At 46.9% G+C, this 12,883-nt stretch overlaps 4 protein-coding genes across 4 annotated transcripts; 3 read left to right on the top strand and 1 right to left on the bottom strand.

Annotated features, from left to right (window-relative positions):
* Positions 1-1,552: 1,552 nt before the first annotated feature.
* Positions 1,553-3,773, top strand: AGABI2DRAFT_152560 (hypothetical protein; the record flags this gene model as incomplete). Its single annotated transcript, XM_006463319.1, has 13 exons — positions 1,553-1,624; positions 1,687-1,830; positions 1,896-1,940; positions 2,008-2,101; positions 2,169-2,282; positions 2,338-2,415; positions 2,473-2,710; positions 2,767-2,932; positions 2,995-3,083; positions 3,133-3,210; positions 3,334-3,400; positions 3,462-3,545; positions 3,603-3,773. 13 exons carry the CDS (start codon positions 1,553-1,555, stop codon positions 3,771-3,773), a joined length of 1,440 nt encoding a protein of 479 aa, XP_006463382.1.
* A 1,603-nt stretch (positions 3,774-5,376) lies between these two features.
* On the top strand, positions 5,377-7,466 carry AGABI2DRAFT_208119 (hypothetical protein). The gene is made up of 5 exons (XM_006463318.1): positions 5,377-5,601; positions 5,655-6,135; positions 6,188-6,486; positions 6,547-6,610; positions 6,659-7,466. The coding sequence occupies exons 1-5, from the start codon at positions 5,380-5,382 to the stop codon at positions 7,351-7,353; spliced, it is 1,761 nt and encodes a 586-aa protein (XP_006463381.1). The 5' UTR covers positions 5,377-5,379; the 3' UTR covers positions 7,354-7,466.
* Positions 7,467-7,880: 414 nt separating this feature from the next.
* Positions 7,881-8,556, bottom strand: AGABI2DRAFT_194219 (hypothetical protein; the record flags this gene model as incomplete). Its single annotated transcript, XM_006463317.1, has 1 exon — positions 7,881-8,556. A coding segment is annotated over exon 1 (195 nt), but the record flags the coding sequence as incomplete, so codon positions are not given.
* Positions 8,557-11,055: 2,499 nt separating this feature from the next.
* AGABI2DRAFT_144703 (hypothetical protein) lies at positions 11,056-12,691 on the top strand (the record flags this gene model as incomplete). Its single annotated transcript, XM_006463316.1, has 7 exons — positions 11,056-11,094; positions 11,163-11,340; positions 11,758-11,893; positions 12,112-12,126; positions 12,155-12,266; positions 12,291-12,416; positions 12,593-12,691. The coding sequence occupies 7 exons, from the start codon at positions 11,056-11,058 to the stop codon at positions 12,689-12,691; spliced, it is 705 nt and encodes a 234-aa protein (XP_006463379.1).
* Between the last annotated feature and the right edge of the window lie 192 nt (positions 12,692-12,883).

Below are 12,883 nucleotides of genomic sequence, written 5' to 3'. Positions count from 1 at the left end.
GTGTGCGATATGTGCTGATATGCACCTATGCGTCGTCGCCATTTGTGTGCGGACCCTTGCTTGAGAGAGATAAAACAAGTGGTGATACGAAATGTACCAAAACCTTTTTATTTTCTCTCCCTTTCTTTCGACTTTGTATTTCTTTCTTTGAATCTGGACTTATCAAGCGACACTGCGGCACGGTTCCTAACTGCGATAACCGTGTATGTATACATAGAAATTCAGTCGTTCGGAGGCTAAATAGACTTCGGTGTCATCCGGCAGCTCGTTCTTTCGTATGGTGGAAGGCGCAAAACAGACACGCAGGAAGTCTAGTATTTAGTCGAGATGAACCGTGTTTCAGTCGGCAAAGTCTGCTGACGATCTTGGCGTCATTGAACATGTGGCTGCTCTCACGAGTTCGATAAGAAAACTCAGTGAGAAGTTGTTAATTTTACATGGGTTCTGGAAGAGTGACTCAATGTGCAATGAGGATGAAGCACGTACAAGTTCAGCAGTGTTCGGACTTATTGACCCCGGAGACAGAGAGTTTACTTAATGACTACAGTACATGTACCATAGCCAGAGTTTAATTTTAACGTTATCCTTACGATTTGTGGCAACAATCTAAGTTTTGGGAACCTTCGAAACTCATTCGGAGTACCTGTGGAATGAATAAAAGTGAAAGTCAACAATGAGACTTCTTTACTACATTTATATATTGAATGGAAAGGCGGAGTCTTGAAATCAAACCGCCTAGGAAACTCAGTTGATGTTTTCCCATAAAATGTATAAGCGTGACATGCGGTACCAGACCCCCAGGAGACCGGCGTGTCTGCGGATAAAGAAATGGAAACCGAGGTGCACCTTGGGTGCACCGGTAATGCAGGCCGCGAACGACGATCGAAGGTACCCATGGGGAACCGAGAATATTTGGCAATTGGCAATTAGGCCGCGGGGGGACAAGCTGAGCCAAGTGAGAATGACAAATACCGACAAGTACAATCTTGCTAGCTTGATCTAAGATTACCTGCAAGTCCCAGTCCCTTGAGCCCAAAGCCACAGTAGTACAGCATCGTGAGGTATTCGATTCCCGGCCAATCGGGACAAACGAGGCCAGACTGTCGTGTTCCCAGATTTCTCGATGCTTTGGCATTAATTTCTCGAACATAGTACTATGTATATAATGGGCATTTTTTTTTCGGGCCGGGAGCTAGAGCGTAATATGTGTTGACGTCAAGGAGCGGCTCAGTCAGTCGTGCAAGCATAAAAGCCCTTCAGCGGTTATCTTCCCTGACGATTCTCTTTTCCTTCCCTCAGTCCCCCTATCCCCCCATCCCCCTCCCTCCCTCTCATAATGACGCTTGATTCACGGCCGCAAACAACGAGCTCGAGTACCGCATCTTCGCATACCCAGGTTCCTCACGAATTACAACCTCACGATGCTCAAAAACATACTTCGATGTTGATATCACAAGGCAGCAAGCCCCATCCTCCTGCGGCGGAGGATAGAAAAGCAATTGCAGCGGAGGATAGGAAGGCAAAAGCGGAAGCAGAAGCAGAAGAGGAAGAGATGGATTGGGATGCTGATCCGGAAAATCCAAGAAATTGGCCTTGGGGGAAGAAATGGCGGGTGGTGTCCGTTGTAAGTGTCATACCTAGCTATCCAGCCTAGTCCCTACATTAAAGTCAACCCATCATCATCAGGTTTCCCTGTATACATTTTGTTCCCCATTAGCCAGTTCAATGATGGCCCCTGGTTTGCCTGATGTGGGCATCAAATATGGCATCTCCAGTCCGACACTGATCGCTTTAACGCTGTCAATATTCCTATTCTCATTTGCAATTGGAGTACGTGATTGTCATGCTGCTGCCAAACTATAAACGCAGAACCTAATATGCATCGCTCGTGCTAGCCGCTACTTTTTGCTCCTCTGTCGGAGATGTATGGAAGGACCTGGGTATGTCCTAATCAATTTCCTGGCAGTCACCGTAATTTCTCACCGGGTAGTTTCCGGTCAATCAAAGGTCCTCCATATTGCCAATTTATTTACTATGGCATTCAGTTTGGGATGTGCATTCTCACCAGACGTGGGATCCCTGATCGCCTTTCGGTTTCTTTGTACGCAATCATATCCTTTCTTCCTCTGCGGCGGAATTATGGCTCACGAAGTACATTGATTACTTAGCTGGGCTTTCTGGAAGTTCTCCAATTGCTATTGGTGGCGGTTCTGTTAGCGATGTCTTTTCCGAACGTGATCGTGCCAGTGCAATGGCAATATTCACCTTGGGACCATTAGTTGGTTCGTATCTACTCGTCTGGTGATTAACCTTGGGTTTCTGACTTTCTCTTCGAAGGCCCGGTTGTTGGACCGATTGCTGGTGGTTTCATCACAGACGCGATCGGCGTTAAATGGGTATTTATCGTAATTGCGTGTAAGTCCGCCTTTGCGTGTCCATAAGGACGAGCTGACCTGAATTCATCATGATCAGGTATATGCGGCTTTGCTTCTGCGATAGGCCTTCCAATATTACGGGAAACTTATGCCCCTGTTATCCGGCTGAGGCGAGCTGCTCGCGCAGGGGACCCTGAAGCCACTCGAAAATATCACCCGGTACTGGACCAAGCTAATGGTAGCATACTCAAGCTTCTCTGGATTAATCTCAAACGACCGGTTGTCATGCTCTTTACGAGCTTCATTTGCTTTATTCTCAGTCTATATATGGCATTGTAAGTTCAGATCGCCTCGGATATGCGCCATAGGTTGTGCTGACATTGAGAAAAAGCTTATACGGAATATTCTATCTCATGTTCTCAACATTCGCCGACTTCTTTGCCAAGACGTACAATTTCAGCGCAGGTGTTGGAGGCTTAGCCTACCTAGGCCTCGGAGTTGGGTTCTTCTTGGCCACACTTGTTGGCGGTAGATTTGCGGGCGAAGTCTATACAAGGGTGCGTATACGATTATTGTCTCTTATCGTTCTCGGATAGCTCAATGATGCAATCCAACGTAGCTGGCTTTGAGGAATGGCGGGATTGGAAAACCAGAAATGCGAATTCCAGCCTTGTTCCTCGGTTCTCTCTTCATTCCCGTTGGTCTCTTGTGAGTCACCTGTCCTATATCGAGCTCCGCTTCTTAACGATACTCGTAGCTGGTATGGTTGGTCTGCTCAAGCAAAAATACACTGGATCATGCCCATCATTGGATCAGGAATTTTCGGTTTTGGTAAGTCCTACAGTTTTGGAGCTCAAATCTTGTCTGATCGTCATTACACATAGGAATGATGATGGCATTGTAAGCACCATTAGCGATCAAATTCAAAGTTTCGCATCCTGATTGTCATTCCGTGTAGCCTTCCAATCCAACTTTACCTAGTCGACACCTTCAAGTATGCCGCTAGTGCCCTCGCCGCAGCTTCTGTGCGTATTTCCGTATGACCAATGTCTTGTGTGATTTAATGATGGTTATCGTCACGTTCAGCTTTTCCGCTCATTACTCGGCTTTGCGTTCCCGCTGTTTGGTGCTCAGATGTTCGCAGCCATGGGTGAAGGCGGCGGCAATTCCGTACGTTTTTCCATTCAACTCTTGTGCCGCACACTCTCTAACCCTATTTACTTGCAGCTGCTGGCTGGTCTCTCGATCGTCCTTGGTATTCCATTCCCCATATTCATATATTACAAAGGGGAAATGCTGCGCGCAAGGAATCCACTTACAGCTGACTCGGTAAAGCGTACGATTGTTTTACAACAACGAGCTATGGCCTCAATGCAAAATGAAAAAACCTCAGCATGAAACAAAGGTTCGCTTTTGGAATGAAAACGGATACATGCAGTCATAACAATAAAAGCTGGAGGAAGCACGGACTTTATGATACCAAGCACGAACATTCCCGAGAAGGGGCCAAAAGAGGCTCGTATTCCGCCATCCCTGTGCTGTTTTACCCTGTCCAGGTATCGTGGCACAAGGGCCCTGGAACGATAATAGTTGGTGTACTTACACTGGGTGGACATAAAGTCTTTCGATCAGTGCTCACTGTGACGCTAATGCATGTTGATCATTTGAGAATGCTTCTTATGATAGACTTTATATGTTGTCGACATAGTGTGAAGGAACATTAGAGGATCAGTGCTACATAGTTGTAGTGTTCATTGGCGAACGCATGATTAGAGTGTTTATTATTAGTCGAGTGCCCTGTTTGGGCATTTGAATTCCTTCTATCGGCGGCTTTCGAGTTTGTTTGGATAAGTGTGTTGTTGATACGGTTTTAAGGACCGACCGAGTGTTCTTTTTTTGAGTCCTTGTATTTCCCAGTAACATACACAAGGCAATGTTTGTGCCGGCTCAATCGCTGAAATCGCGCAACGTTGAAGTCAGAATGGATGCCGAAATATTTTATTCACGCCAACATACCCCGGCCATCTGGTCAGCGGGTCTATATCACTCGGCCTTTTTTTACCCACTTCCAAGCACGGAATCAAACCAAGCGATTGACAATAAAAAGGAAGAGAGGCTCTCGAACCGACCTGGAATTGTGTTGTGACAAAAACAACAAATCTCCGCAATAAGCGAGAACCATAGTGCCAGATGTTTCCGTAAGGACTGAAATAACTGAAACCGTATCTGATTAATTCTATGGCTCTAAATTCCACCAGATTTCTTCCTTGTATCTCTCAATGCCCTCTATACCAAGACGTATTCGTGCCTGAGCACCCGCTAGAAGCGCGCAATGTCAAGGTTACTGGTCCAAATGATGATTGCTGGTATATTTTCTTTTGATCAATGCTTTCCGGAACATGTTGCGGGCGTATGAGATGCCTGTACCTGGAACAAGGAAATGCTTCTCATGACCGAAGCAGACTGATGCAGCCGGTTCGTTACCAGCTCATTCTAAATTACCTGTGGGTTTTTCCACAAATCATCTCCTTTCGGTTTGTACTATGTATAATCAAGGGGATCAATCTGGTGGAATCTGGTGGATTTCAGGTGCGTTAAGAAGCTCCCAATCGGAAATAACTCTTCAATCCGAAGATCTAGAGTTCGAAGCCGGCATTGAGATTGATGTCCTGCACGTCTCGCACATGCTCCGTGTGGAGATGACCCTTTTTTCCTTTGGCAGGAGCTTTTCCTTATCACAGTCGTATGCCCACTCTGAATGGTACCTCTCTTATGAAAGGCGATTGCGTAAAGTCTATCCTCGCTCCACCACATATAACACATCCAAGTGCAGGCGTTATTGAAGTGGCTTGCTCGTATATTTTTATGTTGAGAACTTGTACGCGAAAGGTTTGTTGGAAATGAGTGATGATCGGCTTTATTAATATTCGTATTGCTCATGAGTCATCAACCTAATCTTGATGTGAACTATGGCTATTGCCTCCTAAAACTCGAATGTACCACCATGTTACGGCTCCTGCATGGCTACAAGGCGGCACCCTTTTTGATTCGCTACATTTCAACTAAACCTATCATACGCATTCCTAAATCTTCAATTCACCCATTCGGTGATCCATCTAACCAACGTCCCATTCTTCAAAACGTCGATTGGACAATCAATGAAGGCGAAGCTTGGGCGGTGATGTCCGCGTCTTCAGGTGACAGCGGTAAAAGTGCCATATTTCAGGTAAGGCGCATGCTGTCTACCTGAAATCTGGTTCGTTAATTGAGAACATTCAGACGCTACTAGGACACCTCAGGATTCTCTCTGACCCCAAGGAACCTCTTCAACATGGTTTATACCCCTTTATTGGAGAAAACATTGATCCATACTCGCGAGTTTCTGCCGTCTCCTTCTCCCACCGGTCAAATCGTGGTGGTGCTTTTTATGACTATACCGCCCGTTATGGTGCCATACGCGACGAAGATGCTCTAACTCTCCGAGAAAGCATGTTCCCGGAGAGCATACCAGAAGACAAACCTGATCCACTCGCTGGATCACCCTTCGACAAACCAAAAGTGAAAAAACGCGCTTTTGAAGATGTGGTCAAACTTTCCGATGAGGATAAAGCTTTGTTTGATAGTCTTGTGAAGGAAATGGATCTGGAACGTTTGTTGGATTTGCCGCTTATTGCACTAAGTAATGGACAAACGAGAAGGGCGAGGATTGTGAGGGCAGTATTGGCAAGACCCGAGATCATTTTATTGGATGAACCGTTAAGTAAGTTTATGAATATTCGTCTTACTTTTTCCTTTTCTCATTAAGTCTACAGCTGGACTGGACGTATCTTCACGACCCAAACTTCTTAATCTTCTTCATAAACTACATCAAACGCGTAAACCTCGTGTGGTACTTGGCTTGCGGACCCAAGATGATATTCCCGAATGGGTCACGCACGTCGCTTTGGTTCAGGATGGTACGGTCAAAGCAGGTGTGAAGAATGACGTCGTGCCATTCATCAAGCATAATCCATCTGTTCTTGATGTTTCTGGGACCGGACCTATTGGGGGCGGCGCGGGATCAATTGTTCTCGATTTACGCGGCGTCAGCGTTAAATACGGAGACCGAATAGTATGTTTATCTTTTCCTTTTTTCAAGTGCTAACCAGTCGCTGACCTGACGATTCAATAGGTACTGGATAACCTGAGTTGGCAAGTTCGCCAAGGTGAACGATGGCATTTGCAAGGCATAAATGGTATGTTATTTATTTATTTATGGAATCCCTTTTCTGAGTCTACCCCAGGTTCTGGAAAAACGACACTGATGTCGCTCATCCTCGGCGACCATCCGCAATCCTACGTACAACCCCATCTCCTCCTTCCGTCACCTCCTGTCCCAGCCATTCCATCCAAATTTGTCCTCAACCATCGTAAACGCATTCCTACCGCACACCTTCGTCAATCCATTGGTGTCGTCTCTCCAGAATTGTTCGATGCTTTCCCTCGTCGTCACGGTCCTTCTGGGATGTCAGTATGGGAGGCTATAGGTACCGGCTTCGAAGGAGTTTTCGTACCTTTACCCGGAAATGGTATTGGCGCCAATCTGCCCGAACAGAAATTCCTTCGAGATTGGAGAGAAGAACGTATGTGGAACGTATTGGAAAACCTTGGACCATCAGCATGGAAACCATCAGAATACCCAAGAGAAATAGCTGCGGAATTTGCACAGAAGAAATTCGCGGATCTGAGCGTTGGTGAACAACGGTTGGTTTTACTGATGCGGACGCTTGTGGGGAGACCCCCAATTGTGTTGTTAGATGAAGTTTGGAGTGGGATGAACGAAGAGATGGTTAATGCTGCCAAGAAGTATCTGAGAGAGAGGGTAGGGAATGACCAGGCTGTTGTGTTGATTACACACTGGGAAGATGAGGTTCCGTGGACTCAAAGTGAGGGTTTGAAGACATTTAGACTGGAGGAAGGGAAGGGGTATTTGGTATGATGCTTGATCTGGACGATGAAGAATGGGTACGGTCGGCGGGTGCGCCTTTAGAATTTTCAAAGCCATCTATTATATGGTGCTGTGGCTCCTAATAGCATTAATGTTCATTGCGTGTCTGCTGCAGAAACTACGAGATGTTTCTATCAATAAGTAGCTGAAGGCATACTTTGTCGGACACAATCACACAACGTTATTGGGTGTATCGGGCGTCCGAAGTTGTAAGATATGTTGTTTAGAAGCGTCGGTGTGAGCGTAGTTGGACCAAATCGGTGATTTCAAAAAATGAAAGCTTCAACCAGAGTCTCACACACTGCGGACGCAAAGTCATTCAATGGAAGCTGAGCGAACTGTCCACTTTCATCTCTGCCAGAACGTGAACCTACTGAGATAGACATTAACTGAAGGGCGCCTTGCCTTGTCTGTTCGATGCTCCTGAGAATGATCGTCTAAATCCGTATGGGCGGATGTTATTTGCTTAGTCATCAACCTGATCATATAAATTGGCAAACATGTTTGGTAATTCTCTTTGGCACTTGGACCACGATGTGTTCGTCCACAGTGGGCACCCGCAAGGGCTTGCCGCGACGTGTGTAACCCGGAAGTGGTTTGCACCTCGTCCCTCCACAGCTATGTATCCTCTACGGCCGTCAGGCGTATGAGTTGAAACGGCTTGTGATACTTCTCCGCTGCTATGCGTACGAGATGATACCATTGACAAAGACATGATAAAGCATCAATAAAAAGATGATATGATATATTGCAATGACTTTTTCCATGTGCATATTGGATATGTCATGGGCAACCAGTGAGCAGGCACCTTTGTGTTGCTTGACGTCGTCGAAACGAGACGTCGGCTCCGTCTACGGGTTCTGTTCCTGGTTTTCCCCTGACCAAGTGGTCTGACTTGCCTGGCCAGTCGACTTTACACCGAGACAAATGCGTCGCTATTGTCAGTTCTACCTTATCATTGAAAGGCATAGAGTCATGAGCGCGATTTCGCTGTTCACTCTGCTTCTTGATGCTCCGTAGAGGACGTTGCGCACGTTTGTCGGTTGTTCGGTCGTTGTCGGGTCGTCGTCCGCTTTAATCCGAATGCTCAGGGGAGTCGGCATTGTCTTAAGCCTTTAGATCAGATTATTATTATGTTATATATAACGGATTACCCGTCAATTTTGCCAATGTACATCTGTATATTGCCTTTTGACTAGAGGTCCACTGAGACGAGATCCACCTGATGCTCCTTAGCGGCAGGCATGCGTCTCAGCTAGCGCCCTAGATAGATTAAAAGGTTATGATATGATTTATACCAATGAATAAGTCAGCGCTACCAGCTGAGGATGAAAACATCCCGCTTCGTGTCGCGAAGAGATAAAGATACCTTCGTGGAGGATTCTCCAAAGACTTGCGAGTCGTGAACTCGCTAAGGACAAAGACACAGAAAACGGGGTGTACCTACCTCGGATAAATGTAGGGAGATCCCTATCAAGTGATTCAAAGATTTCCTCCGCGAGATCTTAGTCTCGTCAGGAAGGAGGCACCATTGAGTAGCCGAACCTCGTGAGCCAGCGCGAGGTCCGCCTTGTTCGATAATATAACAATGCGGTGAGTGTTCCTAACAAAATTGCGTTCACGAATCTAACATCAATCCTAGTGATGTGGACCAGACGAGAACATAGGTGGGCGGGTGGGGTTCTCGTCTGGTCCACCCTGTTGAAAGCAGTCGGCTCATCCGGGATACATTTTCTCAGTTCTCATCTGACCAACTAAACTTTTCAGCATCAGATGTTGCTGACAGGTTCGGCGTACCCACCAAGTGCATGGTCTTCGTCCCATCGTCATTCTCCCAACGGTGCCCCAAGTTTCCTTACAAACCCAGGTGAAGTTGTCTCTCTTGACATATGGAATTTTTGACACGCGGAACGGGATTTTTCTTCGTCAAGAAGCTATTACGGCGTCGAGCAGGACAATGGGAAGGTGGCAAATTGTTATTTTGTGTTTCCTTGGGCGGTAACGAGATGGTCTCAAGATCCCCTCGGCAAGGCGTGCATGCTGGTTTGATCATGGCCCCGTTTCTCACCCGGGATGGAGGTGCTCGCGGTACAGAATTCGGTATACCTTCTTCGGCGCTGATGTGTCTCTGCGGGTGCGTCTCGCACTGACACTTCGGAACGAATAAAGTGACATCGAGTTTGGTACTCAGAGAATCTTTGTCCTGGGTAGAGAAGGGTACATGACCATAAGTCCAGCACGTACACTGAGCTGAGGAGAGGATCTTACCTTCTCGTTCAAACCTCCCAAGGTTACACAAAAGTTTTTGCAATTTTTCCCAATTTCCTCCCGACAGGCCAATATAGCACCCTGAAGAAGATCCATCCTTCCAACGGCCAAAAGTTTCATATGCCCACTACAAGACAATTCCACTTGGATTCGGCAGAAAATTCAGGACACCAAAAGGAAAACGAGGTTGGGCAGACCATCGCATGATGGCATGGTGGTACGGAATCAGGACCTGTTTGCGACCTCATGCTGCGTTGAGGAGCTTTGTGGGTAAGATGTGTATAACGGAGAGAAGGTATCCCAGAGCGACGTCGACTGCAGTGGACGACCCCGGTCGTTCAGCATAGTGGGAGCTAAGCTCACCAGATCTCGGAGACTTCGTCTATGACCGAGATTTTGGTGATGACAAGCTCGATAGCAATACTTTCCTGTGTGCTCAGATATGCACAAGGGAGGGGATGAGACAGACCCACGGAAAATGCATGCTTGCGATCATGGATCGAAAAATACCCATGATCACAATGTGCACAAACCGTACATATCATCTTTCAAGAAAGGGAGCGTGTACCTCCGTCTGTGGGCTTCCATCTGGTAAGCCTGGCAAACTACAATCATTTCTCGTCTCGTCTCAGCGGCCGCCTAATCTACCGTTTCTTTAGCACCCTAAATTGCCAACAGATCCAGGAACTGATACTCACCAAATGCGCAAACGTCACCTCATCGTTATTTTCCGAAGGGTTGCTCAAGTTTCCTTCCAACTCCCGGTGAAGCTGCCTGACGCGGACACTTGAAACGTTTCACGCACGTGAGATTGGGTGTTTCTTGGTCAAGGATCTGTTACGGTGTCAAGAAGACCACAAGAAACACGGCAACCATTGCTTTGTGCTCCTTCAGGTGGTAGCGACGGGATGGTAAAGAACGCCCCAAGTTTGGTGCGTAAGTTGGACTGATGATGACCCGATCTTTGAAGAATTAGGGTGTTCGTGGTATGGAATTCGAAGCGCTTTCCTTCAGGCCGAGTTGTCTTTGCAGGTACTTCCTTCGCCTTGACACGTCGGAATGAATGGAATGACGTCGAATTTGGTACCTCGAGAATCTTGGTTCTAAAAGAAAAGGGTACATCAGCAGTCCACTACGGCAACAGGGCGTTCTTACCTTCTCGTTGTACCTCCCCAGGGTGTACGAAGATAGTTCCGTGGTTCCTACTCTCCTCTTGACAAATCGAAACAGCAACATGACCCAGATCCACCATCTTAGTGGTCAAACGTTCCATTTGGCCATCGCAGAAGCAATTTCACCGAGGTTCAAAGAAGACTTGGGACTCCTTCATGAGAATGGTGTTGACGTGACCTTTGCGCATGCGGGATAAGTATAGCTCCTGTATCTATTCGCAGTTTCCCCCCGGCTCAAGGAAAGTTGCAGGTAATGTTTTGGATCGGTGATGATCGAGGAAATCATGTGCAGGTGCGTAGTTCACCGCAGTCGTTAAGAGGCTACGTGGCCTATATGATCTTGTCTGCCTTGTGCTACAGCGAACAGTCGTGGTCTTGTTGCTACGGAGTCAAGCTCACCAGTTCTCGGACACTCTATCTTTGGAGTTCACGACCGAGGCTGAGTGTGTGATGACAAAACCCTCAGTAATGCTTTACGAGCGCTCGGACGAGTACCAGAGGGATTCAGAAAAAGGGTCCATTAAGGGACTCGCGGAGGGTGCATGACAGTGATCATCGGATCAGATGGTCACAACTTGCACAAACCGTACATGTAATGTAGTTAGCGTAGTTTCTGTCGAGACTCGAGGTGAAATCTTTATGTTGCGCAAGCTATGATTACAGACACATACATTTCTTTCTTTGTCGTGTGAGTGACACTCATCAAAGGGCGGCATTTACATGACTCTATCATCTCGGTTAGTTCAACGTGACGCACACTCAACACGAACTTCGGAAGGAATCTCTTAAAGGAAGTTTCGAGCCCTCAATGCCGTAGCGGGAGTTTTTGATCATACGAGCCGTGTGCAGAGCACGACATTCTAGATTCCACTGCAGTGGCGCAAGTCTGAATTGTCAAGATCAATAGTAGTCTTCATTGTGACTGGACAAATGAAAAACATGCTTATCATAACAGGACATCGAGGCCGTCAGACGACCGCCGGTATCTATTCTATCTTTGAACAGCACCCTATGGCTACAACCGGCGATTCGGAGGAAGCAAAACTCCGTTGGAAGGCAGGTCTAGGTCGCAATGGTAACGAATACCTCGCGTAAGTTTGGCATTAATGGATGTGATCAAGTGTTCGTTCCTAAGCACAGTCAGTCAATGGTGAAGAGTAGATAAGCATGCCATTGTGTAAACACGAGCGTAAAGCCAACGCTACCTTGATGGACCTTTATGGAAAGAGAGAGTGACCAACACCGGCTTGATACATGGTTCCTTAACTCTCTATCTTGCACGGCAAGTTGATGGTAAACCATTCTGTAGCTACCGGATTATCAGGTGCGTACTGGTAGGAACAGGGGGACAGAATCCATCTCGTCTTGTGGAAAGACCGGGTTTCCCAAATCAAAAAGACCAGAGAACTAGCCGCGGTGAAGGAAGAGATCCCTAAGGTGAAAGCCGCCAAGCCTAGAACAAATGTAATGCTGTTTGTGATATGATAGATGTTCGCCATGTTCGAGATCCTATCTTTACCCCTGACGTATACAGGGCCCGGGTCTAATTCGTCTTCGAAAAGAACCCGATTGTTCGAAGCCATGCGAGACCGAAAGGTTATTCTCCCGGTGGCGGTTGGTTACACATAGACTTTGAAGTTTAAGCAAGCTAGTCGTAGTTCCGGAGAGTTAGCGAGATCGAGTAGCTTTGGATGGGATGACCCAATCTGTTTTGAATGTCCGGAATCCTAGCCATGTCCGCAGTCGACTCTGCGTTACCGGATTCCAAGTAATAATGTCCTCGTTTACAGATACGGTGGCAAGAATCAGTGACTGACGAGCCATACGTAAGGCATTGGGTTGCCAAAGGGAGGAAGCGCGGAGGTCGGAGGATAAAGTCGTTTGCCTAACTATAGCGAGGTTCTATAGGCAAATCTTCTTAGAGCTGATAAAAGTTACCCCAAGAGCCATTTCGAATCAGTACCAGAAGGCTAGAAAGGCGTGTTGAGCCCAAAAAAAAGATTGGAGTCGGCTCCCGGAGAATAAAGGATATGATACGTTGTAAGATGTTTAGAAGCCTAAGGTCCACGATGCCTCGATGC

The sequence above is a fragment of the Agaricus bisporus genome (genome assembly GCF_000300575.1).
Source record: "Agaricus bisporus var. bisporus H97 unplaced genomic scaffold AGABI2scaffold_8, whole genome shotgun sequence".
Taxonomy (NCBI): domain Eukaryota; kingdom Fungi; phylum Basidiomycota; class Agaricomycetes; order Agaricales; family Agaricaceae; genus Agaricus; species Agaricus bisporus.
Note: the sequence above shows the minus strand (reverse complement) of the source record. Positions and strands in the feature narration are given on the sequence as shown.